At 36.0% G+C, this 18,880-nt stretch overlaps 1 protein-coding gene across 6 annotated transcripts in view; it reads right to left on the reverse strand.

The window, feature by feature from the left end:
* Positions 1 to 18,880, reverse strand: part of INTU (inturned planar cell polarity protein) — a 94,484-nt gene that overhangs the window by 29,933 nt on the left and 45,671 nt on the right. For 5 of the 6 annotated variants that reach the window (XM_032292342.1, XM_032292345.1, XM_032292339.1 and 2 more), the window contains 4 exons: positions 17,029 to 17,147; positions 11,334 to 11,423; positions 7,296 to 7,373; positions 3,883 to 4,072 (listed from right to left, as the gene is read on the reverse strand). In XM_032292342.1, the coding sequence (XP_032148233.1) occupies positions 3,883 to 4,072; positions 7,296 to 7,373; positions 11,334 to 11,423; positions 17,029 to 17,147 (477 nt within the window). The remainder of the gene's footprint in view (positions 1 to 3,882; positions 4,073 to 7,295; positions 7,374 to 11,333; positions 11,424 to 17,028; positions 17,148 to 18,880) is intronic. The other variant, XM_032292340.1, reaches the window with a different exon arrangement.

The raw sequence follows: 18,880 nt of genomic DNA on the forward strand, positions 1-18,880 counted from the left end.
GGTGATGAGAGATAAAAGACTATACACTGGGTACAGTGTACACTCCTTGGGTGATGGGTGGACCAAAATCTCAGAAATCCCCACTAAAGGACTTACTCATGTAACCAAACACCATCTGTTCCCTAAAAACCTATTGAATTAAAAAAAAAAAGTGGGCCAAAGGCCTTAACAGACACTTCATTAAAGAAAATATTCAGATGGCAAATAAGCATATGAGAAGATGTTCCACATCATATGATTGTCAGGGAAATGCAAATTAAAATAACAATGGGACAGCACTAGACAGAGTAGAATGACCAAAATCCAAAATACTGACAAAGCTAAGTTCTGACAGGGATATGGAACAATAGAAATTCTCATTCATTGCTGATGGGAATACAAAATACAGCCACTTTGGAAGATAGTTTGGCAGTTTCTTATAATACTAAACATTCTCTTGCTATTTGACCAACAATTAATTGCCAAAACTTGGGAGCAGCCAAGATTTCCAGCAAATGGATAAACTGTGGTACATCTGAGCAATGAAATATTCAACATTAAAAAGAAATGAGTTATCAAGTTGTAAAAAGACAAAGAGGAACTTAAAATGTATATTACTAAGTGAAAGAAGTCTATCTGGAAAGGCTGTTTACTATATGATTACAACTACATAACATTTTGGAAAATATAAAATGATGGAGACAGTGAAAAGATCAATTGTTTCCAGGGGTTAAGGGTAAGGAAGGGATGAAAGAGAGGGATAGGCAGAACACAGAGGATTTCTGGGGCAGTGAAATTACTCTGTATGATACTAAAAGGATGAATCCATGTCATTCAATCTGTCTAAATCCATAGAATGTGCACCACCAAGAATGTACCCTAATTTAAATGATGGACTTTGGGTTATTAAGATGTGTCAATGTAGGTTCATCAGTTATAACAACTGTATCCCTGTGGTGGAGAATGTTGATGATGGAGAGGTTATGTATGCGTGATGTACGTGGGGAGGGGTATGTGGGAAATCTGTACCTTTCTTTCAATTCTACTATGAACCTAAAACTGCAGTTAAAAAAAAAGATTTTTTTTGAAAAAAAACTTCAAATGTTACTGTTATTCAAATTTTATATTAATCAAATAAACTTTTAGACTACTTTAGCAGAAGGAATCTATCTCTCTTCCCAAAAGTATTGTTCTTAGTCTCCTAACCGGGCTGCAAAATGTAGAAAACATCTAAGCCAGATCCTTACTGTTTCCTGTGTATTAATTTCACCTGCTCAACTTGACTGTGAACATCTAGAGGGTTTTCTAGATTCTGGAAAGCACAGCACAAACCTGCGCAACTGGCACAATGAACACTGATCTCCACACAGTAGTGTTAGACGTAATAAGGATAAAAGCAACCAAAGCATTGACAAGATAAGCAACAGCTCTGATTTAAGGCAATGAATTAAAAAATATATACCAGAATTTTCATAGTGATTTCTTACTTTGATATTCTTTTTGGGTGAAATAAAGAAAAGCATATAAATCTTTTAATGAAATATATGCTAAATTAACAAAAATCTCAATGAAAAAGAAATCAGTATAAGAGGTGGCCTTCACACAGAATTTGCAAGCCCAAAATAGGCTATATTTTTAAACATCTTAAACTTCTTAGAGGGAAGATAATATATAGCCTTAATGTAGCTAAATTCTAAACACAATGCCCCTAAAACAGTAAGTTACCTCTACTATCACAGAAAGAAGGGACTATGTATTTTGAGGGGAGAGGTTTCTTTAATGAAGAAATTCTGACAGAGGGGCAAGAACCTGGGTAATGGCCAGGCAGAATGGCAAGCCTCATGAGATAGTACCTTCTGACTCATGATGTGGACATGGGCCCTGTGACTGCCTGAGGAAAAAAGACCCCAGGATGGACATGAGACAGTCTTTAGAACCAGGGTGTTTCTCTTTTAAAAGTAAATTTATCTAGCTACTTTCTTTCTATCTATATTAAACACTTATATCCTTTCCTTCCCCTTCCCCTTCCTTCTCCCTTCCTTTCCTTTCCCCTTTCTTTCTCCTTCACCTTTTCCTTTCCTTTCTTTTTTGCTTTTACCTTCCCTTTCTCCTTTTCCCTCTTCTTTTTCCTTTCCTTTCCTAAGATAGGGTCTCACTCTGTTGCCCTGCTGTAGTACAGTGGTGCAATAATAGCTTACTACAACTATGATTGAGGGGGAGCCCAACTCCTGGGCTCAAGTAATCCTCCCACCTCAGCCTCTTGAGTAGCTGAAACTACAGGCACATGCCACCATGCTCTGCTAATGTTTAAAATTTTTGTGGAGACAGGGTCTTCCTATGTTATCCAGGCTGGTCTTGAACTCTTGGCCTCTAGTGATCCTCCCACCTCAGCCTCCAAAAGAACAAAGATTACAGGCATCAGCATATTCTTATGAAAACATTAGTGAGGTAGAATCATATATCTCATACTTTTTACTTTTTATACAATTTAAGAAAATGGTAGGCCAGGTAGCATGGCTCATGCCTGCAATCCCGGCACTCTAGGAGGCTGAGGCGGACAGACTGCTTGAGCTCAGGAGTTTGAGACTAGCCTGGACAACATGGAGAAACCTTGTCTCTACTATAAATACAAAAATTAGCCAGGTGTGTTGGTGTGCATGTGTAGTCCCAGCTACTCGAGAGGCTGAGGTGGGAGGATCACCTGGGCCTGGGATGTGGAGGCTGCAGTGAGCTATGATCACGCCACTGCATTCCCACTCCAGCTGAGGTGACAGAGCAAGACCCTGTCTTAAAAAAAAAAAAAAAAAAAGGAAAGGAAAGAAAAGGTAATTATTGTCCTGAGATATCAAAAGATACATCACCAGGCAGTTGATAGAGCTAAGGACAAAATAAAAATACCAGAAGGCAAAGCATCCTTTGAACATGCTCTAACACCTCATCTCCTTTCAAATAGCAATTGTATAATAATGCTCCCATAACTACAACTACAATGTCCTAGGCACAAGTCTAAGTACTTCATGTGTAATAACTCACAACTCTTCTATGAAGTAGGTACTATAATTTCCTCCATTTTACAAATAAGGAAACTGAGCGAAATGATTGATACATCAATTTAAATAATTATTAAACTATCAAAAAGCCATTTATTTGATCATACATTGTAGAATCTAATGAAAATAAGAACCTTGAATTAGGTTTCTATTGTAACATAGCCTAGGTTCCTTCATGGGTAGAGAAGTGGCTACGGCATAGTGCCTCATTTTATACTAACACAAATGCTGTAACCGAACAGATTATATGGTTATCTACACTGAGGAAAATGTCTGAAATAATCTTGTCAATCATTCAATAATTAAGTTATTTTAGGTATACAGATATGACTAAAATCGTATTGATAATACTTAACCGTCATGTAGTCTTACTGTTGGTATGCTATCTATGGAACAAGCCAAAAGGTAAACGCAAATAATTATGTTTAAGAAAAAAAAAAAAAAAAGACTTTGGTAGACTAGTGAACTTTGTATTTTAACCGAGAATATTGTTAGTCAACATGTCATCTATTTTTTTTTTGTACAGAAACATAATTCTAACTTGATAACTTGACATTATAAAACCAAAGTCACAAAATTCCAAAGTAAGGCACACCATTTTAATTACAATTTCTGAAAGGTATTCCCAGCTTGCACAAAGCTTAAATTTAAAGAGGAAAAAGCTAATGTCTATTTATAAAGAATAATTTCTCTTTCTGGGTTTATTGCACTGGACCTCCTACTTTGTCAACCAATTGCCTCTCCAATTTTTAACCATAATTCCCAAATAACAAAAACTCTAAGAAAAAAGAGAAGATAAAAGATTATAATAAGGCACCTGGTTCTGATTCTTCTTTATAATACCTAAGATTACCTTGATTTCCAGTGGAAGTGTGAGCCACCGGACTCCAGGGAGGTTATCTAAAAGTACTGCGCTGGAAGCATCGTACTGCTGAGCACTGGGACTGGTACTGGAATGCAGTTTTGCAGGCTGAAGTGCTCTTTGAAAGAACAAGTTAAAAAAATGATCCAAACGAGGAACATTCTCAACCTGGCAAAAGGCACTGGAGACATAAGAGCTGTGAGTTAGAACAACATATGGAAATGGTGGTCATTTTTTTTTTTTTCATAGAATTTCTTTATTCAAATATAAATACAGAAGATAACTGGTGGTCATTTTTTGTGTGCTCCTAAGGGGACCAGATCTTTCCCAACTACGTAGGCTATCTTCCTCACTCCTCTCCTCACTTAATAGAATCACTGCTAGAATGTTACTGATGGAGTGTGTAAAGAAATTCACCCTGTCCATATTTTTTACCCTAAAACCTACTCTCAAATGTACTGAGTAGATGCTCTATGGAAGAACCACAGGACTAACACAAGCGACATATCTACAACAGTAAGGGCTGAGGTGCCCTTTTTGTAAAAAATGTAGGTTGTTTTTACCTCTGACTATCTCTCAACCATTTACATTTCCCAATATCTTTCAGGCAATGTGGAATGATAAAGAGATTTTGAAATTTGTAATAGAACAGATCTTGCTTATTACAGCTCTTTCTAGGTAGCTATCCCAGGCAAATCACCTAACCTCTCTAACTTTGGTTGCCAACTCTGTGAAACTAGGGTTAGTACAATCTAACTCACATGCAGAATGCCTAGAACATAATAAGCATAAGTTCTTATTATGCTTATTATTTACTGGTACACAGTAAGTACATAATAAGGATAAGTTATTTCCTCCCGTCTTTACTACTGAAGGTATAACATTAAAGAACTCAAAAAACAAAACGAGAGAAAAAAAAGAAATGCTTGCTTTTAGCCATATAAAAGTAACACAGCATTCACTGCAACCATTTATTGGAACAGCCCACTGAATGACAAAATAGCAGGTACATATGCTATCGGCATATCAAAATAATATTCGCTGATTCATCCAACAAATATTTGAGTGACTGCTACAATCCAGGCACTATTTGCATTGCTAAGGTATAGCAGTAAAACCATCAAGACAAAAGACAATGAGCTCCTGTGGAGCTTATGTTCCAGTGAAGAAAGACAACAAATGAACAAACAGTAAAAAACATGGATTCATATAAAGGACTATGCAGAAAATAGTGCAATGTGAATGGGTGGTATGACAGTTTGGCTATTTTAGATTGAATGGTTGGAGAAGAATCTCTGAGAAAAGGCATTTAAGCTGATATTCCAATGTCAGGAAATCTAGCAAGAAGAAAAAATAAAAAAGGCCTGGGGTGGGGAAAAGCTTTGTCAGGGTGTTTGCAACACAGTCCCTAGGGGCATGTGTGGTTTGAAATCAGAGATCAGAAGGGTAGGTAGGAGCCAGATAATACTGCAGAAAGATCACTCTAACTGCTATATTAAAATGAGTTCAAGTGGCAAGAATGATGGGAAGCAGACAAGTTAAGAGGCTACTGTAGTGTGTGAGAGACAGCCGTAGCTGGACAGGGCAATAGTAGACATACACAAACGGGTGGTTTGGAGGTTTTGAAGACAGACTGATCAGGACTTGATGAATTCGCTGGGAATGGTGAAGGAAATTTTATAGCTTTAATTTGGTCACAACATTACACTGTTAGTATATAGTCAGTTTTCTGTGGCTCATAGAGAACTAACCAGCTCACAACTTTAAAAAAATAATTAAGTTTCTATACTTTTTGGTCTTTTTGTAATTTTTCACAATGGGCCCTTAATATCTTTCATAGTCAGAAAAAAAGTTGTTATAAAAATTATCACAAAATGTCTATTAATAACATCCTGGATTCACTCTGCTTCTTGGTTTTAAGAACTCAGTGGAGCTTCACATTTATTATTGTGGTTTGCTCTTTAAATTCTCACTTGAACAAGTAGAAAAGAGTTAAATTTGCTGCCATCAAAAAGATACTTCCACAATCAATGGAAGATAAATTTCAAGATGAAAGAGAAATTAAGTCCCTCTGTCCCCAGTCTACTCTAATGAAATTTGTAGAGCAACGCCAATGGACTGTTTTCATGTATGAAACTCATTGCAAAAATTTAATCTTTGATAATCTCTGGTTTTATGAAAACAGAAAGCTTCAATCAGGGCAAAATACGGCAAAGTTTGCTTCTCTCAACTAAACTTAAGGAGGCAGTTCATAACTGTATTCTTAGTCTTCATTGTTTAAAAATTTCCTTATTAGTAAAAGGTAAAAGCACTATGTTCCGATGCCCAGCTCTTTGTAACTCACTCATCTGGAAAATGTTGGTAAGTAATCAGGTTTGACAGGGATGTGCCTCCTCAGAGATTCCTCTAGAAAACACTGCAAACTAGATAATTTTCCCAGATGACACAATTACAGAAAATTCCTTCATAATGCTTTGAGAACAATGATAACAAAGATCCACTAGAGATAAACCAAGAGCTGATACCACTATGGTTTGGAGAAATGTACAAACTGTTTTTGGATTTTTGTATTGATATACTTGTAAGGCTTTAAATACAAAGATAACATTTCAGCCCTCAGAAATACAAGAACAGAAGTCACTAAGAGAAAAATCGATTTCTTATACCTAATTTTGTGTGCTCAAATGTTAAATGTTACCTCAAATTTCTGTCTTCTGATCATGAAGGTTAAAAAAGCAAGAAGCAGAAAAATATACGTAAAAGCATACTTATGTTAAAAAAGGAGTATGTTTTTTTTATTGTATAGAAAATATATGGAAGGACACACACAAAAAAAACCAATCAATACCATCTCTACTGTATGTCTTTTTTTTATAGTGCATACATTTCTTACTAAAAATTTTTTGAGAAAGAAGCATCCTATTTCAGGATAGTGAATTTGATCATCTTATAAGCAAAGAAAAACACAAAAATGTAGTTTAAATCTTTCCCTTTTCTGTATCTATTATGAAGAGATGCTTTTACATTTGCCCCTACAGAAATATTTCAAATCAGAACACAGTTGCAGTTATGTCCCTAATTCACTAAGAAATTTCACTAAAGTAATATATGAGACCAAAAAAGAAAAAGAAGGAAATGAAAACTACCTATTGTTGTCATATGAAAGACAGTAATAAAAGATGAGGAAATAAGAAGAGGAAGGAGAAAAAGAAGAGGAGGAATAACGAAATAGAAAGAAGAAAGTAAGAGGAGGAGGAAGAGGAGGGAAGGGGAAGAGGAAAGGGGAAAGGAGGAGGAAGAGGAGACAAACAACTAATGTGTCAAGCAAGAAATGGTGTTAAATGCGAAAGGTGACTTGGAATCACATAATTAAAACTTGAGATTCAATTTGAAGAAGTACTTACCTATCTAAAGAACCATACATAAATTTTAAGGTTTGGGCTACATTTTCTATCATGCTCCTTAGCCGAGGAAGAGGAACTCTAAAAAGCAAAATTATACATATTACTTTACAGCATAATCAAATTATATTTATCTAAAAGAAGAGAACATCTTTGAATTTTACACATATGGAATGTGAAAAGTATATGTGTCAACTCTGAATAAAGATATATAAAATAGTTGCTTTCAACAACCATTGATCACTTTATTCTAGATTTCATTCCAGCATGAATCTAACAGGGACTTTATAACATTTATTTGAAAATCATGTAACACTCTCTAAAGTTCAGTTTCTTTATCTGTAAAATGAGGCCAATTAATCACTAAGCCCTTCTCAGACTGATTCTAAGGATTAAATGAAATCTGTAAATAAACTAGTTTTTACATGACCTGAGCCTATAAAAAGAAATGCTACATTCTTGACACTTTTTAATATTACCCACATATCAACTGGGCCTCCAAATCCTGTAACAAAAACACACTCCTAAATGAAATGGAGAAAGGGTTTAAGAAAATAAAGAAATGGACTTATATTTTCTCACTGAAGCCTTATAAGAATTCTGTAAGGTAGGTCTTATTATTCCGATTATATGAATGAGTAAATGGAAGTCCAAGAAGCTATATAATTTGTGCAGGGGTAGAAAGGGAATAGAGCCTGCTAGTGAGCATTCATCTTCTTAGACCCAAAGTTATTCTCCCACTATCCTACACTGTCCTTCTGGTTAGGTTTCCACTATTCACTGCAGCCATCATGGGAGTGTGATCGTCCTATCTGAAAACACATGTCACTCGATCATGTGCCCCACCCTGAATTCCGTGGGACAGCATTTTTTTCACCCTGCTTATAAAAGGCATAGAGGTGAGGAGGGAAACACACAGCCTATGGCACTGAGATAGACAAGGAGAAAAGTCCCAGGGCTGAGTTCGATTACAAAACACGTGCAAAATGTTGGTGATACGAAGACACGTAAGTTGACACTGAGGAGGTACTTGTGTATGATCTCGAAATACTCTATTTCCAAGTTTGAATAAATGACAATAATACTATCTATCTTTTATAGTTATGTGAAATGAGATGGAAGAAGGAAAATAATCTGAACAGTGGGCTGGTGTGAGCATTAAGAGAAGGATAAAGAGATGGCTCAAGCTTACTTTTCACTGGAAGCTCAGGAAAGAGAATAAAGAGGATTTTCAAATTAATTCTAACTTATCAAGCCAAGTTATTTAGGATGGGGATGTCATAAATATTTAGGGAAGATGGCCTCTCTTCCACCATCCTGATTAATAAAGATTGAGAAATTGGCTAGAGCATCCCTTACGTGGCACAATCTTAATCCAGAGCTCAGCAGTGACAGCCCTTTGCTGGCTTCAGGATATAATCTCACCTGGAAACAGTCTCTGCCTAGCTGATTCAGCTGGTGTCATCAGACTGTGGTTAAACAGTTGCTCGGTTCCTTAGCCAGGTCTGCCTTTCCTCTCTCTAACTGCCTGTGCTACCTTTATCTTACCACTGTATTTTCTTTCTTCTCTTTTGCCTTTTGGGCTGCTACAAAAGTCTTCAAGACACATGCTACATCCTAAATCATCTTACTCTGGATGTTCTCCAATTCTTGTAAATCCGTAATTACTTTCTTTTTATTCTTTTCTTTTTTCTTTTTTTTTTTGAGACATTGTCTTGCTCTGTCACCCAGGCTGGAATAGTGGCACCATCACAGCTCACTGCAACCTCTGCCTCCCAGGTTTAAGCAATCCTTCCATCTCAGCCTCCCAAGTAGCTGGGACTATAGGCACGTGCCACCATGCCTGGCTAACTTTTGTATTTTCTGTAGAGATGGGGTTTTACCCTCTTACCCAGGCTGGTCTTGAACTCCTGAGCGCAAAGCAATCCATCAGCCTTGGCCTCCCAAAGTGCTAGGATTACAGGTGTGAGCCACTGCCCAGCTACAAACCCACACTTTCTAAACAACTCCTTTGTTTCTCATAATCCAAACCCACAGGACAGTCTCTGAGCAGGGTTCATTATCCTACTTTAGAGAGAAAAACACACATTTTTCTGTTGCATGGCTGGTTAAAGAGTGCCCTCATCTAATATATGTCACAGTGCCATTATCCCCCCATGTTGAAAGATTTCAACCCCATATTTATGATAGATTGTATCGCTTTCTGTCCAAATTAAAGTAACCTTAAAAACATAATTACTTTGATATTTTTCACTGTAGCCATCTTTGGCGTTCCTGTTTTTAATGGTAAAACATGTCCACAAATTCTTTGATACTCTTTGCCTCAAGAAGCGAAGCTTAATTCCTTTCCCCATGAGTGTGGGCTGGCTTAGTAACTCAATTCTAACAAACAGAATGGTGGGAATGACAAATATTGTGGAAATGACAGTGTATCACTTCTAAGCCTAAGCCATAAAAGGTCTTGTAGCGTCCCGTTTTTTCTGTCTTTTGGCTTACCACTTTGGAGGAAGCCAGCTGACATTTTATGAGGATACCCAAGCAGCTACATGGAGAGCTCCATGTGGCAAGAAACTAGGCCTCCCGACAATGACCAGGTGTGTAAGCCATCTTGGAGGCGGATTCTCCAGCTCCAGTTAAAGCCTTCAGATAAGTCTATCCCTGGCCAACACTGGACTGTAACCCCAAGAAAGACCTTGAGGCAGAACAACCTGCTAAGCTGCTGCTACATTCCCAAACCACCAAAACACTTCTGTGTCAATAAATGTTTACTATTTAAGTTTAAATTACCCCCATGTTTTTGGGAACGATGTTACACAGCAATAAAAAATGAATACACTGCTATGTAATGAAAGAAATCTAGTTAACAAAATCATTAGTAATAAAAAATAGTCATATTCATGCTCCAATTGGCCAGATAATGCATTTTTCTGGTACATCTTTTTCTTTCTTGGGAAGCTTGAAGCAACACCGAGAAAATTTATCTCAACTGGTATTTTCTGAAGTTGTATCAGTCACATACTATAGTATTTATTTTGATATTTGATTCCTATTTTGTAGACCATAGGCTATGATTCTACAGATCAAAGGGGAAAATTAAAGTATGTTTAATTATTTAATAAAAGTTGCCCGCATATCTGTTAAAGTAGGCAAAAGTCTAAATTACAAGTTTTAAAAATCATTGAACAGGAACATAACACTATTATAATAGTAGTTAAGCCCATCTCCTTGAGGCCATTCTCCATACTTGTAGTTTATTTCTCCCTTGGTTTTCAATGTCCTGTGACATTAGGGAATCAATGTTGTAGAAAGAATTCAGACAGACTCTCAATCAATTTCCAATCCTGCCTCTTGCTGATTATGTGAACTTTGGGAAGTTACTGAACCCTCTTTTGATTTTACTTTCCTCATCTCTAAAATGGAGCCAGTAATAACTATGTACATATGGAAGTGATTTTGAAGATTAAATGAGTTTAATGAATTTAAGGTATCTAATGCAGTCCCTGGAGCACAAGGTGAGTTTATTATAAATGCCAATACTGCTTTTACCTCCAACTATGAAAATAATGTATACTTCAAAATACTCACAAAAAAGGGGTGACCATGATAATGTAAGATGTACTATTAGAGAAGTCACTTTTCAAAGATGCTCAACATCAGGGCAAAATACCCTTCCGCTGACCCTTAATTCTCCAAAACTTCCAACAGTAAAAAACTGTAAATATACAAAATCCAAATCACAGTATTGTCAGAAATTTAAGCAGAGGAAGAGCTCATCTCTCAGCCACCTCTCCGCTGACAACAAAAGAGGCAGGTGTATTGACAGCCCCCACCCTTACTAACTGGCCCAACTGAGGCTTCGTGGCACCTTTCAGCATTATTCATACCAAGTGAACACAGCTGACTATTTTACTAGTGCAATAGACCTTTAAACTGTAAAACTGTTCAAGGAGTTTGTCTTTTGACAAAAATGTCTAATTTTGACAAAACAAAAGTTAACATTATTTTGAAATGATTTTAAGGTAAGCAAAAATCTCAACTTACTCTTCAGCAGGCAGGCCAATTAGCAACAACTTGTCAGATTCTTTCCAATAAGCCATGTGAATTTGTTTTCCATTTAAAAGGAGGGATGAACTAGAAAACAATAAATTCAAAATAAGGTTAGAATATCTTTAAATGTCATAAAATTATAAATATTCATAAAAGACTACATATGGTATAATTTAAGAACTGCACACTTAACAAGTAGATTTCTTTTCATATACCTGTCACACAGAAAAGACAAGGAATTATATGACAATAAAAATATACTTCAGCATATTAAGAAAAACCAAAACACAAAACTCTAGGCCAGCCTGGGTGTGGTGGCTTATACCTATGATCTCAGAATTTTGGGAGACCAAGGTAGGTGGATTGCTTAAGGTTAGAAATTCAGGACCAGCCTGGCCAACATGGCAAAACTCTGTCTCTACTGAAAAATATGAAAGATAGCCTGGTGTGGTAGTGCATGCCTGTGATCTTGGCTACTTGGGAGGATGAGGCACAAAAACTGCTTGAATCGGGGAGGTAGAGGTTGCAATGATCTGAGATTATGCTACTGCACTCCAGCCTAAGCGACATAGTAAGACTCTGTCTCAAAAAAAGAAAAAGAAAACTCTAGGCCAAACAAAAGTAGACCCATTACAGAAAAAAAAACCAAAAAGTTAAAATTATCTTGCTAACATTAAGTGACTAAATATAATTTTAATTTTCCAAAAGAAAGCTTCAAAGCTGGGTACAGGATCACACCTATAATCTCAGCACTTAAGTGAGGCTAAGGTAGGAAGATCACTTGAGCCCAGGTGTTTGAGACCAGCCTGAGGAACAGAGTGAGACCCCATCTCTCCAAAAAAAAAAAAAGTTGGCTGGGCGTGGCCGTGCGTTCTTGTAGTCCTACCTATTTGGGAGGTGGACTGAGATAAGAAGATCACTTGAGGCTGGGAGGTCCAGGCTGAAGTCAGTCATGATTGTACCACTGCACTCCGGCCTGGGTGACAACGTAAGGCTCTGTCTCACACACAAAAAAATAATAATAAAAGGAAAAAAGAAAGAAAAAGAAAGGGCTGGGCGCTGGTGGCTCACGCCCGTAATCCTAGCACTTTGGGAGGCTGAGGTGGGCGGATCACCTAAGGTCGGCAGTTGGAGACCAGCCTGGCCATCTAGTAAAAAATAGAAAATTAGCCGGGCATGGTGGTGGATGCCTGTAACCCCAGCTACTCAGGAGGCTGAGACAGGACAATCTCTTGAACCCAGGAAGTGGAGGTAGTGGTGAGCCGAGCAACTCCAGCCTGGGCAACAAGAGCAAAACTCCATCTCGAAAATAAAAAAATAAAAAAAAGAAAGTTTCATTTCAGTTGGTTAATTTAACAAATGTTTTGTGACTGCCTATTTATGAAGTTTGCTAAAGGAAGACATGGTCCTGGCTGAGATAACAATCAATATGGGACACAAATATATAAACAAATAACCAAAATATAAGTCAGATTTAACTGTGTTCTCAAGAAAGCTTTTGGCGGTGATGAATATATTCATTGTGTTGATAATTTCAGGGTACACACCTATGTGAACACTGATCAAATTGTACATTTTACATATGTTCAGTTTACTTCATGGTACTTCAATGAAGTTTTAAAAATTTTAGTATGTTCTAAAAAGAGATACAATAATGAACTATGATAATATAGATAACATAAGTGTGTGGAATTTTAAATACAAATTATTAAATGAACTTTTTCACACAGAACCTTACTTTTGTCTTAACACATTTTAAAAATGCCTATACTTTTAGACAAATATTAGACTCTTACAGTATACTAATATTACTACAGTTTAAAAAGTGTTGGCCAGGTGCAGTGGCTCATGCCTGTAATCCCAGCACTTTGGGAGGCTGAGGTGGGCGGATCACCAGGTCAGGAGATCAAGACCATCCTGGCCAACATGATGAAACCCCCATGGTGGGCTGATCACGAGGTCAGGAGATCAAGACTATCCTGGCCAACATGATGAAACCCCCATCTCTACTAAAGATACAAAAATTAGATGGGCGTGGCAGTGTGCATCTGTAGTTCCCAGCTACTTGGGAGGCTGAGGCAGGAGAATTGCTTGAACCTGAGAGGTAGAAGCTGCACTTTAGCTTGGGTGACAGAGCAAGACTCTGTCTCGAAAAAAAAAAAAAAGTATGTATGCAACAAAAGATACACACATTGCTAGGGAAGCCCTAAAATAATAATTTTCATATTCATCATCTTCTCAAAAAAGTTTTTCTAACTGTATTTACTGCTTTCCACATTTAACTCCTCTCTAATAGTTAATAACAAAATTAAATATTAGGTAAAATAACACCTATTCTTTACAGTAGAAAAAATAAAGGCAAGAAAAAAAAAAAAAAAGCAAGCCCACACAGAGAAACTTAAATTTTCTTTCTAATAGGACTGAAAAGGAGGAATGCATCATGAAAACATCATGCTAAATGAAAGAAGCCAGTCACAAATAGTCACACATTTTATCATTCCATTCAAATGTAATGTCCAGAACAGGGAAATCTATAGGAATGGAAAGTAGATTAGCAGTTGCCCAGGGGTTGGGTTGGTTGAGCTAAAGGGTATAGGATTTCTTTGAGGTGAGAAAAATGTTTTAAAATGGACTTTCATGAGGATTGTGCATATCTCTGAATATATCAAAAACCATTTACTTGTATACTTTTACATTTATTATTTGTATATATTTAAAGCGTTCAAATGCAGTTTTGATACATAGATATTGCATAGTGGTGAAGTCTGGGCTTTTAGTGTAACCATGCCCTAAGGAGTGTACATTGTATCCATTAAGTAGTTTCTCATTTCTGACTCCCCTCCTGTCCTTCAAAATCTCCAAAGTCTGTTATTTTACACTCTACGTCCATGTGTTTACATTATTTAGCTCCCATTTATAAGTGAAAATATGTAATATTTGACTTTGAGTTGTTTCACTTAATATAATGGCCTCCAGCTCTATCCATGTTGCTGCAAATGACATGATTTTATTCTTTGTTATTTATTGCATTTATTTATTTAGTTTATTCTATTTATTTATTTGTTCTTTTCTATTCCATCCATGCATATACATAAACCACATTTTCTTTATCCATTCATCTGTTGATAGATGCTTAGGTTGATTCTATTAGCTTTGTTATTGTGAATAGTACTCATAAATATAGGAGTACAGATATCTTTTTGATATAATAATTTCTTTTCCTTTGAGTATATACCCAGTCATGGGATTACTGGATTGAACTGTAGTTCTTTTTTCAGTTTTTTGAGAAATCTTTGTACTGTTTTCCTGAGAGGTTGTATTCGTTTACAATTCCACTAGCACTGTATAAGCATTTTCTTTTCTCTGCATCCTCACCAATATCTGTTATTTTTTGACCTTTTAATAACAGCCATTCTGACTGGTGTAAGATGTTATCTCATTGTGGTTTTAATTTGCATTTCTCTGACGATTAGTGATGTTGAGCATTTTTTCATATTCACGTTATCCGTTTGTATGTCTTCTTTGAAAAATGTCTGTTCATGTCCTTTGCCCACTTTTTAATGGGTTATATGTTTTCTTATCGAGTTGTTTGAGTTCCTTATAGATTCTGGATACTAGTGACCTGCCGGATGTGTAGTTTGCAAATATTTTCTCTCATTTTGCAGGCTATCTATTGACTCTGGACTCTTTGTTTTGCTGTGTAGAAACTTTTCAGTTTAATTAAGTCCTATTTATCTACTTTTTTTTGTTTTGTTTTGTTGCATTTGCTTTTGAGGTCTTACTCATGAATTATTTGCCTAAATCAATGTCCAGAAGAGTTTTTCCTATGTTTTCTTCTAGCATTTTTATAGTGTCAGGCCTTACACTTAAGTCTTTAAGCTAACTTGAGTTCATTTTTGTATATGATGAGAGAGCTGGGTTCAGTTTCATTATTTTGCCTATGGCTATCCAATTTTCCCAGCACCATTTATTAAACAGGGTGTGCTTTCCCCAGTGTATATTTTTGTCAACTTCGTCAATGATCAGTTGGCTGTAGGCATGCAGCTTTATTTCTGTGTTCCCTATTCTGTTCCATTGGCCTACGTGTCTGTTTTTATGCCAGTACCATGCTGTTTTGGTTACTACAGCCTTGTAGTAAAATCTGAAGCCAGGTGATGTGATCAGGAACCCTTAGGGGTTTGCCATGCCTGGCCAAATTTTGCTCCTTTTGCTGAGGATTACTTCGGCTATTCGGGCTCTTTTTTGGTTCCATACCAATTTTAGGATTACACATACACTTCAAATGTGTGAATTGTATCACTTATGTACTATATCTCAATAAAGATGCTTAAAAAATAAAAAGAGACCTGCAATAAGCTTTTATCAACCCAAATTTATAAACTAAATGGAGCCTCTGGTACCACTGTATTGAAAATAAACTAACATTTTGTATATACACTATATTAAAGTCACAGAGTTAAACATGACTTTTACTTAGTTAAAAAAGAAAATTCTATTACCTTGTAGATTCTACCTATTTTAAAATCATAAAAATGTCATTTCTACCTGAATATGGGGGAAAAAATGTTAAAGCCTAGAAATCCAACTTGATATTTTCTCTGTATTATGGAGACTTTTGAAATTTGAGATTAAATTTCTTTGTAAAGTCTAAAATTGCTGAAATATTAAGGAAAAAATTCTCTATAATTCTTAGATTTATTATATGAAAAAACAAAACGAAACAAAACTAAACTAAAAGCTTTGAGCCTCTTCCTCCCATAAATTAACTATGGCATTTCAATGTCAGGGCTTAATAAATCAATGGAATGGGTATTTGACTCTATAATTGCCTATATTATGAGTTCTAAATATAAAATTATTTGACATCAATTTTGTTCACCCATCACTGAATAACTACACAGATGACAAATGCATCTGTCCTATTTGTCTAATTTTGGTTTTGTTGTGTTTGCTTTTGAGGTCTTAGTCATGAGTTATTCGCCTAGGCCAATGTCCAGAAGTTTTTTTCCTAGGTTTTTCTCTAGCATTTTTATAGTGTCAAGTCCTACTTTAAAGCCTTTAACCTAATTCAAGTTAGATTAAAGGGATAAATGAGAGCTAAATAATGGGTACACATGGACATAGGGTGTGGAATAACAGACATGGGAGATTTTGAAGGGTGGAAGGGTAGGAAAATTCAGATTCTGAATAGCCCTCCTAAAGAACATTCTGTATTTTTCTATCATTGTTGTAAGAACAGAATATGTCCTAACTGTATTACCAATTCTGGTGTTCAGTCATTCTTGCCAATTCTGTTTGCCACAAAGGTGTTGCCTAGCAAGTAAACAATGAGATACAGACATGAAAGCTGAGACTCATAATAATGCCATGCTTAAAAAATACACCTTCATGAAGAAATAATAAATATAGTCCCAAGTGTTATTTAAAATGTGCCAAAACACCCAGATTACAGTTGCGTTGAGAATCTACACTTCAAATAGATAACTGGTAGAAATAACTTAGATGAAGCAGAAATCCACAGACTTTCTGCAGATCTAGTATCTACAATGTATAGATATATACATGTATATACATACATTATAGATACAAGTATATTTGTATAACAGATACTTATTTTAGCACTTTATTTGTCAGGGTGAAATTAAAGAGCTTGGAAGAAACAGAATTATAGCTAAATAAAAATTATTACCTAGTAACTTGTTTCCCAGTTACATTTTCCAGCATGTCACAGAGTGTGAGAAAAATCCCTCTTACACTTTTAAGTTTCTGAGATGCTTCAGACATTGGATAATGATAAAGAATTTCCTGCTGTTAAATAAAACAAATGATCAAACCATTAACGATAAAGAATTTCCTGCTGTTAAATTAAACAAATGATCACACCACCCAATTTTTCAACCATTATTTTTGTGAGGGAAAGTTCAAACTTTGTATTAAGAAAAGAACAAAAATCGGGCCAGGCGTGGTGGCTCAAGCCTGCAATCCCAGCACTTTGGGAGGCCGAGGCGGGTGGATCACGAGGGTCAAGAGATTGAGACCATCCTGGTCAACATGGTGAAACCCCGTCTCTACTAAAAATACAAAAAATTAGCTGGGCATGGTAGTGCATGCCTGTAGTCCCAGCTACTCGGGAGGCTGAGGCAGGAGAACTGCCTGAACCCAGGAGGCAGAGGTTGCGGTGAGCTGAGATCACGCCATTGCACTCCAGCCTGAGTAACAAGAACGAAACTCCATCTCAAAAAAAAAAAAAAAAAGAACAAAAAATGAATCCTTTCATCTTCAGTGGGAATTTTAGTCAAACACAAGGGGAGAAATGCTTGTGATTTTAACACATTAACTAGCATTTAAAATACTACACTTGAAAATAAGTTATAGGCTGCCAAAATTTGTCATGATAACAAATAAGATACTAAGTAGGATACTGATTAATTTAAATTACAATTCATTTCAAACACTGTTTTAAACTTTAACCTCTTTAATAATAATTTATATACTAATATTTTATTATATTTTGTTAATACTATATAGCTATTCTTGTCTCCTGTGGTTACATAGCTACACAGGTACCACAAGTAACTATTAGGAGTCTTTAAATTTAATTACTTTTATACTATTTTTTAAAAGACAGTAATAAACATTTTTGGTGAAATCATTAAATCCAAGCCAAGACAGTAATTAAATTTACAAAGTGAGAATACAGAACTAAATTAGATAAAGAAAGAAAAAAGTTAGATAAAAGAAAAAAGTGTCACAATACTATAAAATCTTATCTATCAAATTTGAAACACTGTGCATACCACAAATGAATCTGAATTCAAACTTTAAAAGAGCACATTTTATTTTAAATCATGGAAAATACTAGATGTACAAGATAATTCACAAAATGCCTTGCATTTTTTCTATTTTCAAGAAAAGCATGTCCCAGGAAACATAGTTTTTACAAAATAAAATGACAAATTTCAAAATCATGATGTGCATTGTTCTAATACTTTCATATAAAGAGATGTACCATTCTGTACCTCATTTTTTGTTGTTACTTAAAGCAACATTTACTTCTCTCACAAGGCAAAACAAAAATGTCAAGATAGAAACCATGAAGAATTCAGAGTGGCTTCTAGTTGCCCTGTTTAATGACTGTATCCATAAATATTAACATTGCCGTATTGAAAACCCAAACTTCTTCTTGTTTTTTAATTATACTTTAAGTTCTGGGGTATACGTGCAGATCTTGCAGGATTGTTACATAGCTATACACATGCCATGGTGGTTTGCTGCCTCCATCCCCCCTTCACCTACATTAGGTATTTCTCCTAATGGTATCCCTCACGAACCTCCCCACCACCTGCTATCGCTCCCCTAGCCTCCCACCCCACAACAGAGTCTAGTGTGTGATGTTCCCCTCCCTGTGTCCATGTGTTCTCCTTGTTCAACATCCACTTATGAGTGAGAACATGTGGTGTTTGATTGAAAACCCAAACTTCTTAAATAGCATCATATCTTTTCTCTGGTTCTCCATCTCCCTAAAGAGTATTATATATCTT

This window comes from Sapajus apella, unplaced genomic scaffold (genome assembly GCF_009761245.1).
Source record: "Sapajus apella isolate SASKATOON/1434 unplaced genomic scaffold, GSC_monkey_1.0 scaffold27, whole genome shotgun sequence".
NCBI classification, from domain to species: Eukaryota; Metazoa; Chordata; class Mammalia; order Primates; family Cebidae; genus Sapajus; species Sapajus apella.